General features: G+C 33.6%; 1 protein-coding gene across 1 annotated transcript in view; it reads right to left on the bottom strand.

Moving 5' to 3' along the window:
- Positions 1-16,529, bottom strand: part of LEKR1 (leucine, glutamate and lysine rich 1) — a 336,798-nt gene that overhangs the window by 178,867 nt on the left and 141,402 nt on the right. The window contains exon 9 of the mRNA XM_067737845.1: positions 13,173-13,358. Coding sequence (XP_067593946.1) covers positions 13,173-13,358 — 186 coding nt within the window. The remainder of the gene's footprint in view (positions 1-13,172; positions 13,359-16,529) is intronic.

The raw sequence follows: 16,529 nt of genomic DNA, 5'->3' as shown, positions 1-16,529 counted from the left end.
CTATCAGGTGGAAGGAAAATCATTTAAGTAGACAGGTTTGTGGGTCACAATGACCTCTATGAGGAGTACTATCAATTGAGATAAATTATACATTTTGGAAGTTATATTAGTGTGAGCTAAACATAAAATTACAAAAGTTATGTAAATAAATCTTTAAAAGGGAACCAAGAATTTAGCCTCTAAAATTTCATTTTATAAGTTACTTTCCTATGAAAAAGATGAAAGTTTGACATTAATAGTTAGGCTGCTAATTAGTGTCTATGATATACTCTTAAACCACTATTAAATATATGGACTAGACTTATCATATTACTTAAGTTTTCAAGCATCTATGTCTCAAAAGACAAAAGGGAAATGTGGGCAAAACGAAGTTAAAATTTTTATGTAGAAAAGTAATGATCATAAAGACTATATTCTTGAATAAAAGTTGAAATTGTTCAGCGGTGATTTAAAAGAAAAAAGTATCAATGTAGAAATACAAATATTTATGTAATATTGGAAACAAGCAAAAGGCATCAGAGTTAGGATAAGAATTACAGCCTATGAGAGCCCGAAAGGGCCTCCGAGGTCTTAGTCGAACCCATTAGTTACTTAGATGTGGACACACACTCATCAGGGCTAAATGTCATGTCAGAGCCACCTGGCTAATATATAGAGGGTTATCATCTTCTGATTCTTGGCCTAGCATGATTTCAATTAAGACCACATTGGTGGGGAACGTGGGTGAGGGGTAGAGGCTGGAAGACACAACAGACAGTTTAAAATGGAGAAAGATAAATTTATTCTAAAAGTAGGAGGTATGGGATTATGAAATATTAGAACTTTAAACTTTATTTATAAGTAAACACAATAATGACATAGTATTCACAGGTTTAAAAATTCAGAACATATGGGGGCTTCCCTGGTGGCGCAGTGGTTGAGAGTCCGCCTGCCAATGCAGGGGACACGGGTTCGTGCCCCGGTCCAGGAGGATCCCACGTGCTGCGGAGCGGCTGGGCCCGTGAGCCATCGCCGCTGAGCCTGCGCGTCCAGAGCCTGTGCTCCGCAACGGGAGAGGCCACAACAGTGAGAGGCCCGCGTACCGCAAAACAAACAAACAAACAAAAATTCAGAACATAAAAATATGTTTCATGTTAGTTAAAAGTATGACGTGTTAACTCATTTATTAAGAGAACCTAAGAGAGAATAAGTAACAACTAACAGCATAAATAATAACAGGCCACAGTACAGAAGTTCAAGTGAGATGAATTAAGAGGTTGCAAGATACAGGGGAAATAGATAGTAAAGCATTTGAATACTCTGAAAGAAAAAACAGGGGACAGAAGGTGGGACAGAAAATTAGCCTAGGAAAACAGAAGGGGAGATATTCAGCTAGGACTAGAAAAGAAGCCTTATTGTGATGCTTATCACTTAAAGCTGGTTCTGCAACTGTGGAGAAGCCAGTAACATGACTTGTAAGAAAGAATATAAAGAATGCAAATGCTTAGAATTGGACTTAAGATTATTAATTATAAAAAGCCATTTACAAAGCTCATATTGAAAAGTCAATTTAAATACTTTCTATTGTATGCTTTGAACAAATAATTATGTTTCTTCAAACAAGACACAGGGAGAGTCAAGAGATGAGTAGTTTATCAGTCTGCCCTTATTTTCATTTGCCAAAAGAAAATCTAAAATGCTATGCCCATTATGTTAACCCAGTGATTTATCTGGGGAGAAGATATTCACTGTGATGCATGGTTTTTCCTCTTCTCAAATAACTGACATGATTTTGAAAAGATATTAATAAGCTGGAAAAGCTATCGATGATAATTATTGAGATAACAGAAAATCTTAAGCACATTAATTGGCTAGTAATAGAAAAATTAGGCAGGCATTTAAAAGAAAGCCGACTAAAGCAAGATTGTTGAAGTTCATGAAAATTATAAAAGTAAATGTCATAACATCGTAGAGAAAGTAAAAGTAAAGTAATTTGAATGGCAACAAAATTTGAGCTAGAGAAATTTATAGCATATTCTTAATATAGAGGACAAAAAAAAAAAAAAGGCTGTTAAGAATGTCTAAAATTAAGAGTGTTGGCACATATAACCAGTATGGAGCCAGGAGGTCAGACATCCAATGAAGACCTGTGAACAGGTGGAGAGCACCTGCACACCAGAAGTCAAAGTGAAGTCGAGGCCAGCTGGCTGGCATGTGGTTAACGCTGAATAAATATTTGCTGAAAAATGAAGTTATTCTCAGGATATGGTCAGCCCAGCACCAACATATGGGAACAGATGAGTTGTGGTAAGAGGCTGGTTCAATGGATAGTGGGCAGAGATAAAGGCAGATTATAACAAATAGAAAATAGGTACTGAGAGGAGGGGAGCAGAGGGGCTGGCCTGGACCACTGGAGGTGGGAACACCTGTGAAAGTCCCCAATAGACCCTAGAGGGGAGAAGAAAGTGTACCAAGTATGGGAATACAACACTGCCAAGACCTGAGATGGAAACTTTGCTGTCTTTCCTGCACTTGTAGTTCTATAGCTTTCCTAAACCACTGTAACCACTTTTGTAAAATGAATTGGAGAGAAACAATACATTGGTGCAATCAGTTTGCCAGAAGGTACTTGTAGATAAAGTAAGAGGCATATTAATAAACATTTTTCTAAATGGTCTGACATTTCTACTGAGAACTTAACATGGGAATTAGATTGTTGTGGGGTAAAACAACAACAACAAAAAAACCTGGTGCCCTTCATGGATAGGTTCATAGGAAGTGGTACTTGTCATCTTGAATTAAGAGAAACTTTAATGATCCTGTCCACTCTGACATACCAATTTTCAATGGTTTCAACCAAAAGAGAGGTGACAGATAGCCTTTTAAGATAGCTTCTTTCTCTGTTAACACAGTTTGGATATTGTTACCCATGGAGTGAATCTATTCAACACCAGCAGCAGAAACCCTAATTTAGTTTTGAAATTATGTGTCATTTTGCTCTGCAATTACACTGTCCTTTAGATGAATCTGTATTACATCTATAACTACCCAATCTCTACATGTAGAACTGAATAGATCAGCTGCACTTTATGCAGCTGATCTATTTATAACACCCATTTATGATAAAAACTCTCCAGAAAGTGGGCATAGAGGGAACCCATTTCAACATAATAAAAGCTATATATGACAAAACCACAGCAAACATCATTCTCGATAGTGAAAAACTGAAAGCATTTCCTCTGTGATCAGAACAAGACAAGGATGTGCACTTTTGCCACTATTATTCAACACAGGTTTAGCCATGGCAATCAGAGAAGAAAAAGAAATAAAAGGAATCCAAATCGGAAAGGAAGAAGTAAAATTATCACTGTCTGCAGATGACATGATACTATACATAGAAAACCCTAAAGATGCTACCAGAAAATGACTAGAGTTCATCAATGAATTTGCTAAAGTTGCAGGATATAAAATTAATACACAGAAATCTCTTGCACTCCTATACACTAACAATGAAAGATCAGAAAGAGAAATCAAGGAAACAATCTCCTTTACCATCTCATCAAAAAAAATAAAATACTGAGGAATAAAACTACCTATGGAGGCAAAAGACCTACACTCAGAAAACTATAAGATACTGACGAAAGAAATAAAAGATGACACAAACAGATGTAGAGATTACCATGTTCTTGGATTGGAAGAGTCAACATTGTGAAAATGACTATACTACTCAAAGCAATCTACAGATTCAATGCAATCCCTATCAAATTACCAAGGGCATTTTTCACAGAATTAGAGCAAAGAATTTTACAATTTGTATGGAAACACAAAAGACCACACATAGCCAAAGCAATCTTAAGAAAGAAAAATGGAGCTGGAGGAATCAGGCTCCCTGACTTCAGATTATACTACAAAGCTACAATAATCAAGATAGTATAGTACTGGCACAAAAACAGAAATATAGATCAATGGAACAGGATAGAAAGCTCAGAGATAAACCCACGCACCTATGGACACCTAATCTATGACAAAAGAGGCAAGAATATACAATGGAGAAAAACAGTCTCTTCAATAAGTGGTTCTGGGAAAACTGAACAGCTACATGTAAAAGAATGAAATTAGAACACACCCTAGGATTTAGGATTAAAGACCTAAATGTAAGGCTGGATACTATAAAACTCTTAGAGGAAAACATAGAAGACTCTCTGACATAATTTGCAGCAAGATCTTTTTCAACCTACCTCCTAGAGTAATGAAAATAAAAACAAAAATAAACAAATGGGAGTTAATTAAACTTAAAAGCTTTTGCACAGCAACAGAAACCATAAACAAGACAAAAAGACAACCCTCAGAATGGGAGAAAATATTTGCAGGTGAAACAACAAAGGATTAATCTTCAAAATATACAAACAGCTCATGGTGCTCAATATCAAAAAAACAAACAATCCAGTTAAAAAATGGCCAGAAGACCTAAACAGACATTTCACCAAGGAAGACATACAGATGGCAAAGAGGCACATGAAAAGATGCTCAACATCACTAATTATTAGAGAAATGAAAATCAAAACTACAATGAGGTATCAACTCACGCCAGTCATAATGGCCATCATCAAAAAATCTACAAACAATAAATACTAGAGAGGGTGTGGAGAAAAGGGAACCCTCCTACACTGTTGGTGGGAATGTAAACTGGTACAGCCACTATGGAGAATGCTATGGAGGTTCCTTAAAAAACTAAAAATAGAGCTACCATATGATCCAGCAATCCCACTACTGGGCATATACCCAGAGAAGAACATAATTCAAAAAGACACATGCACCCCAATGTTCACTGCAGCACTATTTACAATAGCCAGGTCATGGAAGCAACCTAAGTGTCCATTGACAGACGAATGGATAAAGAAGATGTGGTACATATATATAACGGAATATTACTCAGCCATAAAAAAGAACAAAATAATGCCATTTGCAGCAACATGGATGGACCTAGAGACTGTCATACTGAGTGAAGTAAGTCAGACACAGAAAGACAAATATCATATGATATCACTTATATGTGGAATCTAAAAAAAGGGTACAAATAAACTTATTTACAAAACAGAAATAGAGTTACAGATGTAGAAAACAAACTTATGGTTACTGGTGGGTAAGGAGGAGGAGGGATAAATTGGAAGATTGGGATTGACACATACACACTACTGTATATAAAATAGATAACTAATAAGGACCTAATGTATAGCACAGGGAACTCTACTCACTGATCTTTAATGGCCTATATGTGAAAAGAATCTAAAAATGAGGGGATATATGTGTATGTATAACAGATTCACTTTGCTGTACACCTGAAATTAACACAACATTGTAAATCAACTATCCCCCCAGAATATTTTTTAAAAACTCTAAATAATGTTCCAAGTGATGGTATATGATAATTTATTACCCATTTCATTAGAGTTGGGAATAAATTATTCCTAATCACTCACTATTAAAAATATAATCTTTGCATATAAATAACATTCTTCTGCAGTTTTCTAAACATAAATTCACAAAGAGATTACTTGATCACAAATATTTTTATGGGTTAGAGAAATATAATAACAATTTTTTATCACCAAAGGAAGGGAAGCTTTATCACTAAAGTCTTTGTACTAATTTAAAAGGAGGTAAATGTTTTATTTTTGTTTAGTTATTGGTAATTCAATGTTTCTTGCTTGTTTACCAAATTTCCTGTGTTAATTATCTGTTTCTGTTTTTCAACCATTCGCCTGCTTGGGGTCTTGGAGTTTTCTCACACAGTTGAATAAATTCTTTATATGGTATGGATAGTAACACTTTGCATACCATATATGATACAAATTTTTTTTGTCCATCTTCTATTTTTAGGTTTGGCAGTTTTTGAATTCAGAGATTATATATTTTTATAGGCAAAATCTGTTAATATTACTCTTTGCAATTTCTGAAGTGCTGCTTTATCCCTCTGCGATTAGGGTAAGTTCTGTATCTTTTTTTGGTGCTAGTTTTTCCTGTTATTTTTTTTTCTATTTAATTTGAGGTTTATTTGGGTGTATTTTGGGTTATTTTGTTTTAGTTACCCCTACACCACTTATTACATAATTTTGCTTTTCCCATTTGTTAATGATCCTTATATTAAAATAGATTCGACTTCTGTATTTGCTATTCTGTTCTAAAAATAACATTGCCATTTTTACAGCTTCTACACACTCCTATAATAACATATTCAAAATATGCTAGAGCTAGGCAGCCAAACGTGGTTCTTACTTTCCAGACTATTTAAAAAATATGTTTTTTCCAAGATCTGACATGACTGCAATTGACACCAAGCAGCAGAAGCAGTAGAGAATTCATTCCAAGATCAATCGGTGTTCAAGACCATAGGAGTAAGTAGGGGATCGTGCAGGGTGTCCAGTGCTTTAAGGACACAGCAGCTGTACCCTTCCAGATGGTTCTTGTGGCATGATTTTGGCTGTGTTTCTGGCAGTTCTAGCTTCACGGTTTTCTAACCATCTTCTAGGCCTGATTCTTCTACCTTCTCAAAGATTCTGAATATATAAATAATATCCCTTCAGTAAATTTCTTTGATGATTAGAGTTAGTTTCTGGTACTTGCAACTAAAAAACCTCACTAATGCTTAATCTATTCTATTCTATTCTATTTATTATATATATTTTTTACAAAGAGACGTTTTATTAGCATTGTTACAGCAACGTGTCCCAGGAGCGGATGGATCCTCAGCACACAGCCCACTGAGCTGCAAGCAATGAGTCAGAGGGAAACAATTATTGTACACAGTGCAGACAAAGGATCATCCCAAGCCTCAAAGAGAAGACGTAAAATCACTTTACAAAAAAGTAAATAAAAATAACACCCATTTTTCTCTTTTAAAAAGTGCCATCTCTCGAGTGGCAGAGGATGGAAAGCCCCAGGACCCGGCGACTCAGTAGCCCTGATGCTCGAGGGGCCGGGCCTGCTCTGTTTTCTAAAGCTTAACATAAGCGTCCCAGATCTTCATCTTTCATACTCCTTCTCTACAATTTTCTTTCCTACTAATTTCTTCAGTGCGTCAGCCTCGCAGCTACCAGCCTTCATCAAAACGTTAAGACCAGAGACTCCCTTTGTAAAGCTTAAATCTGAGTAAAGAGTGAAGAGACAAAACATCGAATCTTAAAAAGCCAAAGGATAGTGGAGCCAGTGCCAATGCACTTCTTTTAAATTAAGGCATTTCATTCTTTCTTTTTTTTTTTTTTACTGTGCTACAATGTGAACATGCTTTTTCCTATTTTCCTTATTCTTATTGTTAAGCTAGTACCAAATTTTCCTCATCACAGGAACCACCTCGAGCACTTATTAAAAGTAGAGAGTCTTAGAATCTTGGAGATACTCAGTATGTTCCGACTGATACGCAAGAATGTACATTTTCAATACGTTCCTTTATTATCCCCACACATGCATTTCCACAGTCCCAGATGTTCCTGTGGTCAGGCAATTTTGGAAAACACTGTCCTAGCTTTAATTCCTAGAAGACTTGCTAGGCCAATGGTCCATTTTTGTGAAAGGGGTAAAATCCACCACCTCTTTTTTTTTTTTTTTTTTTTAAAGGAAAAGGAGTTCAGTGTTTTCATATGCCTTTTTGGAATTGACAGAAATGATTAATGAGCTAACAGGCTTTGTCCCAACAGAGACCTGGGTTTGAATCTCAGCAGTGTGACCATGGCCTACGTCTCTATGTCTGATAGGAAGAATAAAAGCTTTCACATTAGAATACTGTGAGGATTAGATAAGGGAAAATTAGTCAAATGCTTAGTGCTAGTCAAATGACTGATACAGAGAGAGTTCCTAGTTAGTGAAAATGTTTTCCCTTTCTTCTCTTGTCTTTATTCCCATAAATCACTTTTTTTTCAAACATAGAAAGGTAGTTACTTGACTTACCCCTTAACTACCTGTTACATGCAATATAAGATATGTTCCCTAATGTCTCACTGTTCTTTTAAGAAACTAAAACATTCAAGGAAATGGCTTATCTTAGAAACCACATTAAAATGATGAAATAAAAGAGAAATAAGGATAATAATCTTTGGGGTGAATTGCATTTTTGGGAAAGTTATGTGTAACTGTGAAATGTATATTTTAGCAAATCTGTCCTAAATTTGTTCTTCTCTCTGAAGTCTAAAATAACAGCATGGCATAGTAGGAGTTTTATTTTACTTATAACTTCATTAATTTTTTAAATGAGTAATACATTCAAGTGGTTCAAAATATTTTTTAAAGTATCAAATATACTGCTGAAATTGTTACACTGATATTCATAATATAAATAGGTCTATAATATTCTTTTCTTTTAATGTCTTTGTCTTGATTTTGGTAACAGGGTTATCCTTGCCTTGTAGGGTGAGTTGGGAAATATTTCCAATTTTTGGTTGTTTAGAAAATATTGTGTAAAATTAGGATCCTCTGTTTCTTGAAAGTTGGTAGAACTTGCTTGTTAAATAATCTAGCCCTTTCCTGGTGAGCAGATATTGCTGCAATTTCTTGAATAGTTATAGGAACATTTAATTTTTCTGAGTAAGTCTTGGTAAGATATATTTTTCTAATAATATGTCCATTTCATCTAAGATTTCAAAGTTGTTGGCAAAAGTTGTTGGCAGTATTCACTTTTCTTTCTACTTTTTACCTGTAGTCACTGTTTCTGTTTCATGCCTTATATTTTTCATTTGTATCTTCTCTCTTCCTATGATCAAACTTGCTAGAGGTTTGTCTATTTTATTTTATTTTTTATCAATGTTTTGTTTTATTGATCTTTTTTATCATATTTTTGTTTTCTATTTCACTGACAGCTGCTTTTATTTTTATTGTATTTTTTCTTCTATGTTCTTTGAGTTTATTCCCTCCTTCTGATGTAAGTATTTAAAGCACCACTTTGGCTACATCCCACAAGTTTTTGATGCATAGTGTTTTTTAATACCATTCAATTCCAGATATTTTATATTCATTATAATTTCTGCTTAAACCCCAAAGTTATTTAGCAGTGTGTTTTTGTAAAATTGTGAATGGTACAAGGATGCCCACTATCCCTATTCTAGTCAAAACTGTATATGAAGTCCTAGCCAGTGTACATGTCATGAAGAAACTGAGTGATCCAACTGAATAATCCTGAGGTCCAACGAAAAAAAAAAAAAAAAAAGATAGGGAAATCTAACAAGCTTCCAGGTAAATGGATGAGTTATCTTTAAAGGAAAAAGAATAAGAGCTGTAGGTAGATTTCTCATTTGCAACACTGAAAGCTAGAAGTCAAAGCATTAGCATAAACAGTCTACTGAGAGAAAAGAACTCAAGTATTCTACACCTAGCTAAGTTAGCATTACATCCATCAAGTTGAGAATTATATTTTATTTTGAATTTCTAAGGAACATTTACAAAACCTGATCATGTACTCAACATAAAGAAAAGCTTAACAAATTCATAGAGGTATTATGTCACATTATTTAATCAGAATATCCCTAAGTTAAATAAATAATAAAAAAGTAACTCCCTTGCACAACAAATTAGAAACTAAGAAATATATTCCTAGATAACCCTTTAATCTAAGAAAAAATAAGAAATACAGAGTATTTAGATAGCATTGAAAAAGAAAATAATATTAAAAGCTATGAGATACAAAGTTTACTCAAACAAAAATTTATACTTTGAAATGCCTCTATTATTAAACAAAAAAGATGAGAACTAAAAGAACTTAGTAGTCTTTTCAGAAGTCTAAAAAATGAAAACAAAAAACAAAAAGAAACCAGGAAGAAAAAATTAATAAACATAGAAGTCAAAAGTAATGTCATGGAATATAAAAGTAGTAGAAAGCATTAAAAACAAAAAACCCAAAAGCTAGTTCTTTGAAAGCCTGATAAATAATAAGAGATAAATAAAAGTAGATACCATTAAAAATCAGAAATCAGGTATCACCACAGATAGAGGAGATATTTTAAAAATAAGAGTACTACATGCCATATTATGGATGCAAATCTGAAATCTTAGAGAAAAATGAATGATTTCCTGTCAAAATATAAATAATAAAAACAGCTCAGAAGAACTGAAGATTTAAATAGTCAAATTACTACAGAAAACTCTGGAAACATTAAATAATTACCATTTAAAGAGGCACCAGAATCAGATGAGTTCATAATTGAATTTTACTTAATGATACTGGGTTCACATTCAAGTTTTATCTAACCTTTAAAAAACAGACAATCAAATGTTATTAAACCTATTTATTAACATCACTTAATTTTAACACAAAACTCTAATTAGTGCCCCTTAATAAAGAAAAATTATAGACCAATCTCATTTATAAATGTAGGTACTGAACTTATAAATAAAATATAACCATGTAGAAAATGATATGTAAAAAAGTAGTATCAGGAAATTTAGTAATACAAATCCATTTTACCAGCTGGTTAAAGGAAAAAAAAACATGTTTAATATCAATAGATGCTGAAAAGGCATATAACAAAATCCAGAAGCATTTCTAATAAAACATTTAAGTAAAGTTGGAATAGAAGGAAAATATTTGATTAAAAATAAACAATATTTACCAAAACCCAAACATCAAATATAATTCCAAGTGGAAAAACACCGAATGATTTCAATTAAAATCAGGAAGTAGACAAGGATGATCACTGTCACCATTATTATTTAACACAGTTTCAGAGGTTCAAATAGATTTAATAAGATATGAACAAGACAAGAAATAAGATAAAATATATAAACATTGGAAAAGAATAGATGAACTCTTTTTGGGGGGCATTGGGGCTGGTCATATAAATGCACAGCTAGAAAATACAAGAGACACTAAATAAAAACTACTAGAAGTAATATGAGAATTTTGTAAATTTAATGGATATGAGACAAATATATAAAAATCAATAGCCTTTTTTCATCTATCAATATCAGGACATTGAGATAGAGCAAATAGTTCATTCACAGTAGATGCAAATATGATAGTCATAAGTTTTAAAAGAATGGCAAAGAAACATTCAAATAAAACTATAAAATTATATTAAAGAACATAAAACAACATAAGGACATACCATATCTTGAATCAATAAACTTTTATAATATTAAAAAGACTTAGTATCACTAAAAATGTCAATTCTCTAAAAATTAGTATAAATATAATGTAATCCCAATTAGAATCCCTGTTAATATCAGAATTTAATGATATTATCTTAAAGTTTATATGGAAGAATACCTGCTGTGAATATGTAATAAAAATATACAGACTGGAAGAGAAAAACTTTACTAGATATCTATCAGAGTCCTTGGATTAGAGGTAAATAAATGATCTTAAAATTCAAATCAAAGAATAACTGCCTTCAAATATATATTTAAAAAGTAAGAACAAAGGACAGAGAATAAACTTTACCAGCTATGAGAATATACTATTAAGTCAAATGAATATGATACTAATGGTACATCTAATAAATCAGTGGAACAGAAAAGAGAATACAATAATAGATACTAGCATTTGTGAAATTTTGACATATGACAGGTAGTAGGTTTATTTAGTGGGAGAAGGATGGATTATTTAATACATAATACTGATACAACTGGCTATGTATTTGGAAAGAATAAAACTGGAGCCCCAAATCTCACATCATATAAAAAATAAATTCCATACGTGCTACTGACTTAAATGAAAGAAAACCCAAGAGACCATATGTATAATCTAGGAATGGAATGGACTGTTTTAACCAAGACTAACCAGAAACAATAAAAGACATTAATTTGATGACACCCAAAAGAAAAACTTTGATATGGTGCAATTTACTGTGAAAAGTCAATAGACAAATTATACATTAGAAAAAAATTGAATAGAGAAGATAATTACTTTACTATACAAACCTCTTAAAAATTGTTAAGGAAAATTCTAGTAATATAATAGAACATTGGCAAGATCTATGAATAGGTAATTCACAAGAGAAAAAGTAAAATATCTGATTTTAAAGTTTGTATCTAGTTCCATATTGCTTCCAAGTTCATGTGACAACTTCTCTTCTCTTTCAGAATCAGTTCCTCTCCAGATTTCTCTAGTCTGTGGTGTGCTTCCATCATTAAAGACTTCCAAGCAAAGAAGTTCAGAGCCCTCTGCGACTTCTTTCTCGCCCTTGTCTACTCAGCCAGGTGTTTACCTCTATTCCTGGGTAGTCCTCTCAACCCTGATTCTATTTAAGCCTTCCCAGTGTGGCCATGGAGAGGGCCAAGGAGACATAGTGGGACGAGCATGAGTCTTGGAGTCCAACTAGGTTTGCTTTCACTCCCTGCCATTTACCAGCTATGTGGGAACAAGTATGTTACCTCTCTGGACCTTCATTCTCTCCTCTGTAAGATGGGATAATTATACCTGCTATTCATGATCATTGTGAGCAGTGACAGAAGTAATTTATGTACAGTGCTAACATGGTTTCTAGCACACATTAGGACCTAAAAAATGTTAGTTCTCTACCCTACTTCAGTTTCTTATGGTTAGTCTAGGGACTGGGTTACCAGCAATGATATTTTCTAAATGGCTACCTGACTCCAATTTCTTGATATTTGGAACACCTCCATATGTTGATAGTAGCTTAATTTTGCTAAAACACTGCTTGTGTTATATCATTCTCCTGATTACCAATTTTCAAAGATTCCTTACTGCCTTCAGGAAAAAGTACAAACCCCATAGCCTTACTGCTAACATACTCATTGTTCTAAGGTAAAAATTTTAAAACCTTGCCCAAGGTTTCCAAAACATAATTTTTAACCTTTTCATTTGGGAAAATGAAGAAATGCCTAAAAATTTGGAATCACCTTATATAACAGCATATGCTATATTTTCCTTCAGTACTCTAAACCACCATCCACTGGGAATAATGATATACAAAAGAAAATTCTACTTTGTTTTCCTGAAATCTCACTTTGTACTTGAAATGTCTTTAATATATTCACTTAATACTTGCCACTCTAAATGGCAGAATAGGAATGGATGATAGCAAACATTTATCACAGAAACAGTTATGGCATTGTTATTAATAATTAGGCATATTTACAACATAAACTAGTTAAAACAAGATTTTTGTTGTGATCATGAGAGAAATAAAAATTTAGACATTACTTTATTATGTCTAGTTGCTAACAGCAAAAAATAATTCTTTTACCTAGTACTTCCTTTTGCAAGTCATGGCATCTGGTTTGCAAGTTTACTTCCTGTTGTTTGAATGTCTCAATTTGCTGAGATCTCAATATGGCTGCATCTGACAACAGTTTCAGATTTTTCATTTCCTCTTCAAGGCATACGTTATTTCTCTGGGACACTGTCAAACTTTTATTTAGCATCTTTATTTCTGTAAAGAAAATTCAAAGTTTACAAATAGATAACACTGGATCATAAAACATTTCTTTAAAAATGATTATTTTCTTTTAGAAAATGAATAGTTGAAAGCCAACATGACTTCTCTGAGAGTATAGTGACACCTAACAAAAAAGTTAAGTTTTAATTTAGTAGTTATTCTGAAAAACAAATGAAAAAAGGATTGTATTGCTAAATGATGCATGAAACCTTTTAGTAGTTTTTTTAAGTGTTTAAATTGTATTAAATGGCAATCCTGCCTGCTTTTTAAATACTCACATGAATGAATAAAATAATATCCATGTAATGTTCTGGGTTTTATTGAAATTAAATTGTTTTCTTGGCAACATGATTCAGAAAAGTAAATTTAAATGTGTTAGCATGAGCTGGTTGGGAAGAATTTCTAGGAGATAACTAGGGCATATTCTATACAAATTATGAAGAAAGGTGGTAGGGGTGGAGAGAAATAAAAGGATGTAGTGTCTAAAACTAATAAATTTATGGGCAGAAAGTATTAGCTAATATATCTTAATGGTTCTAATAACACTCTGTCCCCTCAAAATAAGGGCAGAATTTCATCATAGCAATCAATTCTCATTATTCTATCTACTTAGATTAAGTTTAATAACAGTATGTCTTCACAGCATTATGTAGATTTAAATGTGCTAATTTTATATAATTTTGTGAGAAATTCATGGAACATTTTATCCTTCAGAATGATAATTATCAAGGTCTCCTTTGCTTAGTGTTTTCAGCACTGCTGCCTTAAGCCACCATTAAAATATACAAACACACATGCAATAAAAATACTATAAAATTTGTACAACAATTAACTGAACTGATGAGGATGTGATCTACATGAAAATCTGGACAGTCTGCTTTTTCAGAGAGCTCACTTGGCATTTCTTCCTTGCTTAGCTCATCCTGGACTACATGATGGGTTTAGTGTGTTGTTGGGTGTCAAAGGAGGTTGGCTTGGTTTACTGGTCTTGGAGCCATCACAGCAGAAATAGTAGCCACATGGCCAGCGAAGACCAGAAGTAGACATCCATGGGATAGACATGGCTGCAGAGGCAATATGGCCAGTAAATGGTTACAGGAGAAGTAAAGCAGTACGCTGAACAGAGCACAGAGAAGAGGGCATGCCCCAAGGGATGGTGATGAGTAGGATCAGGAATGTGGTCTAAGGAGAGAAAAGCAAAATGCCTTTCTGTGGGAAGAAAGTACATCTGGAAGAGAAAGTGGCATTTAAGGTAGACCTAGGGCATGAACACAAGGGGTCTTGCCACCATCTTCACCTTTAATTCCTACTCAAAATGGAAAACCTAGAGAAATAAATTGGCATGGATCAAATAAGTGGGGGTCTACTATATTCCAATGGTTCCTTTATATGGGAATATTTTCCCCTAGGAATAGCTATATGCTTCTAAAAATTTATGGATATGTTCCCATTTGTGTGAGGAAAGCTACTAACACAGTAGTAGAATTTTTTAACACAGTAGTAGAATTTTTTTTTTATGTAGTTAAAGAAAATAAGGAGGTTGCAATTTTTCTTCAGGCCCAAGAAGTCTTCCTGGGTAATTTTTCTAGCCATAATGGTAGCTTCTTATGGCTGAATAAACTGTTACCTACCGTAACCATATCTGTCTATGATTAAGTCCGAATGACACTGCAGAGGAGTGCACACATGCTGTGACCTATTTATCGTTTGCCAGAATGGTACTGCTTAGGTTCACAGGCTGACTCTCTTAGTGTACACTACTATCTGTCTCTAAAATAACTCCTTGTGTCAATGTCACTTTCTATCTGACATTAAAAGCATAAGAATTTGCAATACAAATTCATTTGTGAAATATATTCTAACACATGGAAAAGTACAGTAAGATTTTTAACAGGAGGTTTCTAACATGGAAATAGGAGAGTAAAATCAATGGGGGTCAATTAACTCACCCTTGGCAAATTATATATCCCCTGTACCTATGGCAATCCTGGTGTCAAATACTTAATCCTACTTTCATCATTAATACAACCTCATAATTGCCACTTATGTGTCCCAATCTGGGTTCATAAATTACGATCAACCTATTCTGGTCATTGTACCCACCATACACTCTCCCTGTCTTTGCACCGCCCCATGAAGAAGGTCCTCCTAGCCTCATACGTTGGACCTACCACAGCTCTTAGGCTATCTCTGCCTGGAAATCTTTCCTGACCAGGTCTGTAACTTGTGCCAGTTACACTATTTCTATGGCACTGATCATATGCATACATGTGACCTACTATTTGACCGTAAGTTATTTTAGGCCAGAGGTAATATCTCATTCATTTTTTATTCCTCCCATAATTTCTGCCACAACATTCTAGAATTAACAGAAGCTCAATAAATAGCTACTAAATGAGTAAAGGCATTATTGCACAAAGCTTCTAATATACCACTAGCTGAAAATCCTAAATATGTGTTTATCTTAACTCTCCCTTCACTTCAGAGGCAAGCATTTTGAGCTGCAAATTATTTAACGTAAGACTTGATAAGGCAGTAAACACACACATCTAAAAGAAGGAAACATTTTTAATAGGATAAGCAAATAGGCCTATTCTATCCCCAATTTCATCAATTTTATAAAAAAATGTGGACTACATTTCTAAACCTAATTCAGAACTTGAATTTTAAAAGTTCAAGAGCTATTCGGTCAAGAGTTATTTTGAGAGTGGAAGCAAATTGATTCTATGCTTGCTAAAATATTCTGCCTTGGTAAAAATATTATTTTTTTCTGAAATTTCTTCTACTAAAATAGCTATGCTCTGATTTGAGAAAACCTAATCTATGAAAAGTTAGACTTAAAAATATTGATTACATAAATTGATAACCACTAATTAGAAGACTAGGAAATACTTCACTTGTATCTTCTACTTAATATTCAGCATACTTTGTCAGCAAGAAAATATTAAACAATGCATTTTTCTAGAAACTTCCTTCCTATTTTGGACTTTGATTTTAAATGTAAATTAATTTTAATGTGAAAATCTTTTAAAGTATCTGAATAATGTGTGCAGTGTATATGGGGTTTACTACATTTATTAGTTTGCTAGGGCTGCCATAACAGAGTATCACAGACTGGGTGGCTTAATCAATAGAAATTCATTTCTCACAGTTCTGTTGGCTAGA

This window comes from Pseudorca crassidens, chromosome 5, assembly GCF_039906515.1.
Source record: "Pseudorca crassidens isolate mPseCra1 chromosome 5, mPseCra1.hap1, whole genome shotgun sequence".
Taxonomy (NCBI): domain Eukaryota; kingdom Metazoa; phylum Chordata; class Mammalia; order Artiodactyla; family Delphinidae; genus Pseudorca; species Pseudorca crassidens.
This window is presented reverse-complemented; position numbering and strand designations above follow the sequence as displayed.